The sequence below is a fragment of the Corvus brachyrhynchos genome, unplaced genomic scaffold (genome assembly GCF_000691975.1).
Source record: "Corvus brachyrhynchos isolate BGI_N302 unplaced genomic scaffold, ASM69197v1 scaffold4, whole genome shotgun sequence".
Classification (NCBI taxonomy): Eukaryota; Metazoa; Chordata; class Aves; order Passeriformes; family Corvidae; genus Corvus; species Corvus brachyrhynchos.
Genome location: NW_008237878.1, coordinates 1,862,439 through 1,867,797, shown reverse-complemented (window position 1 = coordinate 1,867,797; position 5,359 = coordinate 1,862,439). Strand labels below are relative to the sequence as shown.

At 38.6% G+C, this 5,359-nt stretch overlaps 1 protein-coding gene across 1 annotated transcript in view; it reads right to left on the bottom strand.

Moving 5' to 3' along the window:
* Positions 1–5,359, bottom strand: part of LOC103614371 (store-operated calcium entry regulator STIMATE) — a 32,616-nt gene that overhangs the window by 5,668 nt on the left and 21,589 nt on the right. The window contains exons 5-6 of the mRNA XM_017732290.1: positions 1,197–1,309; positions 212–289 (exon numbers count right to left, since the gene is read on the bottom strand). Of these exons, the coding sequence (XP_017587779.1) occupies positions 212–289; positions 1,197–1,309 (191 nt within the window). The remainder of the gene's footprint in view (positions 1–211; positions 290–1,196; positions 1,310–5,359) is intronic.

Below are 5,359 nucleotides of genomic sequence, written 5' to 3'. Positions count from 1 at the left end.
TTCCTGCTGCTCTCCTGAGCCTGGTTCTTTAGCTCCATATGGATTTCAGCTTTGTAAAATCTACATATCCAGACATTTTACCCATTGTTTAACAGCCCTTAAATTAACTTAAGCACCAAGGTACACTGTGTTTTAAGGACTAATGTTAATTAATGAACACATGGCAGAAGGACATCCAAGTAAACATCTCATGGAAGTGAGTCGTACTAACGTTAACAAAGAAGGGAACTATCAGCATGACGATTGCCAGCTCCAGCTGGGGGTTCTCTATGGGATTCAATAAAGCCACCTGTGAAAAGAAAAGGATCAAGTTCAGCTCATGGCAGTATGAGCACACAACTGGGTTAGGCAGGGCAATGTTCACTTACAAGCTAATGTGACAGAAATAACGCGGATGAACCAAAAAAGGGCAGCTTGGAGAAAAGCAAAGTATTTAGGACAACTTATAAATTATCACAGATAAGTAAGTGGGGCTGACAAGAAACTTATCTCTGTCATTTTTGTTTATAGAAGTCTGAGGAGCTGAGTTAGAATCATCTTGAACATTTTAGAGCTGCTCCCAAGGAACATGTTGTAGATTCCATCTTTAGGAAATTTAAACAGAGCAGAGTTTTGCAAAATATACAGTAAGAAGAAGAGAGTTCCCAAAGTAGTCCAGAGCATACAATAGAGCTAACTGGTTTTAATGGGCTGCAACAGCACCACTTTGAATATTTGGCTGCACAGAGTCCATCAAAATAAAGATTTATCCAGTCAGCATCAGTGGATTCACTAATCCACTGCAAATTTCTAAAAGTCTACAGTTAAGATCTATCAACAAGGTAAGTAAGGCAAAGAAAATTCTTTAAAATACTACAAGAATACAAAATAGCATAGGCAAGAATTAAAGAGTTAAAAAAAAAGAAACAACCACTTAGTAGTTTCAAGGGCACTTTAGACAAGGAGATAGAATAAAATTTTAGATATTTCAGTTTACAAAAAACCCCTCAAAATACGGTATGATATTCCTGGCAATGGATAAAGGCCTCATTAGCAGCATTCCAATTAAACTGTAAGAACATACCACTGCCACAGAGTTAATTGGCAATGACTGTAGACAATTATGATGCTTGAGCCAAACCAATAAATGCTACTGGAAGCCTTTACAGCTTCCACCTAAAATTCACTTGTCTGCAAAATGCTGTAAAAACACAAACCTCTTTCCACTGAGGTATAAGCAGCACTATGATGATGATGGTTTTCTCAAATGTCATAATCATTATGTACAGAGCACACTGGCCCACCCAAGCACTGCACTGCAGCGGGTCACCTGCAAGAAGGAAGAAAGGTTCGATGTATGCATAGGTTTGATTTTACTTCATAGTAAACATCTTATAAAAGCAGTATTAGAAGAGGCAGCAGGGCAGCTAAATCCTCTAGAAGTGCCTTCTCCAATTTCTTTAGTGCTACTCCTTCCCCTCCCTCACCCCAGCTTTCAGAAAGTATCAGAAGCTGAATCTAACAGGACTTTGTCCCATTCAGCAACACCTGTGATATGCTCACACTGTTCCACATAATCTGATGAAAGCATGACAGATAAAGTTTCATTGTGTTTCTCATCATATTGTTAATTTTGAGCCTCTATCATGACATATTAAGTGTCTTAAAAGGGAAAATTTGAGGGAAACAAGGCTGGGGAAATGAAAGGGAATAGACATTGCCCTTCAGTGTAAGTAGATCTATGATTTCCACCATTGTCCCCAGGCTACCTTAAACTTATTTTTCCTCTCTACAAAACTGAAGCAACAGGTGCAAGAGCTGCTATAAAAAATTTACTGAACAAAAAATTAGGATTATATTTTAGTTCCAATGTGAAAGGGTTTGAAATTCTGCTGCACCTCGAGGACAGAGTGAGGACCTGAGTGCATGAAGTTATCTGCCAGGACAGAAAGAAGACCACAAATATTTGAACAGGAAAGCTTATGCACACTATTAGACTCTTTGAAAGAAGGCAGAGAAAGAAAAACAAGACAAAAAGGGGGGAAAAAGAGCACTGATAAGCCTAACAAGCTTTGCAGGTGAGTTTGAAGCTGCACTTCACTGGAAAACAAAATCAAGGTATGGAGGGGGTGCAGCAGCCTCTGCAATCTCTTCAAAGGCAGCTCCAAACTCTTAGCTTGCAAATGAATAATGGGCAATGGAAAATCAGATGCCTTTATGTGTCTGTAATGCATAATGGACAGTTGCTGCTTCCTTTTCTGGAACACTTCTGAAAGGCTTTCAGTATTAATATTCAGTAATAGTCTGAGACTTAGTGTTTGCTGCTGAAGTGCTACACAGAGAAACTGATAAATCAGACTGGAGTTCAAAACAACAAATATTTCCTAAGTGAGCTTTATAGGATAAGTTTGTGATCAACACTCAGCAGTCCGAGAGGAAAGTGATTAAAATGCTCAAGCTTTACAATTATATACTGCAATTTACAGCTCCTCTTGTAAAAACCCAAAAAGTTAGAAATTTGAAAGGGAAAAACATCAGTAAGTCAAAGTCAAGCAACTGTGATTCTTCTGAAGATACAAGGCCTGAATTAGATTTGAGAATTAAATTTTAGCAATTAATTTCTATACTCTACTACAGTATCCTGCAGTAGTAGGGAGAAGAGAGATCCAACAGGCAGGAACTGTGCAGCAAGATTGATTTATTTAATTATTTTACAAACTCTTTATAGACTTCTTTCTTCATAGTCTAATTGGTCAAAGGATCAGCCACCCCTTGGGGGTGATTGGCTAGAATCCCAAAACATCCATTGTCAAAATATTTTTCTACTGTACCATAAACAAAGCTCTGCAAGGTCGCAGGTGTTCATAGTTTATAGAACTCTGCTAATATCTTCTGTGAGAGAGAAAAGTATCTCACGGGACTGGAAAGAAGCAAGAGAAATTCTTGCTAGCTGTATTTTTGTATCCACAATACTCCACATTTTTATTATAGCATCCTCTAGCTTTCCTCATTAAATAGCAAATACTTAAAAAAAAATTTAGATTTAGCTACAGCCTTACCATTGAAACTAAGTTTATTCAAAGCTCTCTTCCAATCTTTATTTAGTTTGTAAAAGCAAAGACAGTGAAAACAATTCTGCATCTATTGCAATTCTCAGGAGATTCTATACGTCCAAAAACTGTGAAACTCTGTATTAAGAGTGTTGTGCACTCTCACCAATGAATGTTTTGTTCCATAATGTTTTTGTGGGGAGTGGTGTTGCTTTCTTTGGGTTTTTTTTGGGTTTTTTTTTTGGTACATGACTGAAATTAGAAGTTGCGTATATTAAATTCTACTTGAGGATTTTTGTGTGCCCTACTGCACCTACAAAATTATTTCTCAGCTGTAATTACAAGTGGGGATAACAGGGATGCTGCCTACTATTACCAAGTCCTTTGACAGTGTCCCAATAGTATCCTTGAAGAAAAGCTTGGAAGGCACAGACTGGGTGGATGAAGATACAGTTCTGCTATGAAGGAAAAAAGCTTTCCCAGGGAGAGTGGTTAAACCTACTGGAGTAGGTTGTTCAGATAAAGGGGTTCTTAAATCTCAAACCATGGATAAATTAAAAACTGACTGGACCGTGCCCTGAACAACCCATTTCAGCTTTGAAGTTAATCCTGCTTTGAGCCAGAGGTTGGATTATATGACCTCTGGAGATCCTTTCTAACCAATTTTTTCTATGGTTTTATAAGTAATGAAATTCAAGTTAATAACATTACCATACCCAGAAGGTGCTCCAATGAATATTTGGGACATTTGTACATTCAGAGGTTTGGTACACAAACTCAAAATTTTAACTTAATGTTGAAGCCATAAAGCTCTAATTTAATTTCTAAAGTCTCTTACAGTAATCTCTTGAATTCCGATTTTTACCTGTCATGTACAGAATAATCCAGGAAATTAATTGAAATCTTGCTACTGCAAGAAAAGAAAATAAAGAAAGAAACTAAAAAATTATGAATCCTCTGCAGTGACAACTGTAGCAGCATTTTTGGAAAATGCTGGGCAATGCCAAACCAGACTTGTGTCTGCCACTGCCATCAGCTGCTTTGCGGAAGTATGTTTAGAGACAGTTCTTGAACCAAATACCTGTTATTCCTCTGTCCTGTAACTTTCTTCTGTTCTTCAAATCCTGAAATTTTTTCTTAAGAAAATGCCAACTCATAGAACTACTCCAAAATAAATTTTAAATAGTTTTGAAGTCAGTGCTATCTACCCCACATGGGCATAAGTAAGTTGTTCTGCAAGTGGCAAATGAAGAGCTGGAGGGAAAAGATGCATCAAATACAATTTCTGAGCTCTGCCACAGAGAGGCAAAGCCAAGCAAAAAGGCCACACCACAATTCAGTTGCCAAAAGAGTTTATAAGCACCAGGAGGGATTTATCACCTGTTTTCTACTCGCAGCAGCTAAAGTAGCTCAAGACAAGAAGGGAAGGAGAACGCAGGAAACATTCTTTTCAGTACAGATCATGACTACTTTTCTCCTCTTTACACACTCCAATATATTAACTGATTCTGCACTTCTATTAAAATCCAACTGCAGATGTAATGAATCTGAAAATACAAAACCAGAGATATGAAGACAAATCCAATAAAATTAAAAATTCTGATGTAAAAAAGCCCTCGAGGGAGCGTCATGCTCCTTTGTTCATAAATCAGACTGCAGTGCTGTTTTGCTGTACAAACAGCTACCATTTATAAATGCTGATATTTTGATACCCATTCCTTCCTTGAGGCATTTATGCTTAAAAACTAACCTCCATATAAAGAAGAGGCTTTTCAAACCAGCAGGACACTGCTATTTTTGTGACAGCTTCAAGTAATGAATCACCAGGGATCAAGTAATAGAGCTAAGAAGGGAAATGAGCTCACAGTGAGAACTAACTTGAGACAAATGATTATTTAGGCTCTAGAAACACAAACATCACTCAATCACAAGAAGAGACTTGTCTGGGGCTGGAAGGAAGGCTCCTGTTTGTTTTCCCACACTTACAAACAAACTGAAATCACACTGATCTCCAAGCTGAGGACTTGACTTTACTACTCCAGATAAAATGCACCAAGACTCTGATACTTTTCAGTGAGCCATGGGGTGGAGAAGAGAGGAGACCTTATTGCAGCATTCCAGTACCTGAAGGGGCTCCAAGAATGCTAGAGAGGGATTTTGGAAAAGGCCACGGAGTAAGAGGACAAGGGGGGATGGCTGCCCAATGCCAGAGGACAGGGTTAGATGGGATATTAGGAAGGAATTCTTGGCTGTGAGGTTGGCAGGACACTGGCACAGGGTGCCCAGAGAAGCTGTGGCTGCCCCATCCCTGGAAGTGTCCAAGGCCAGGC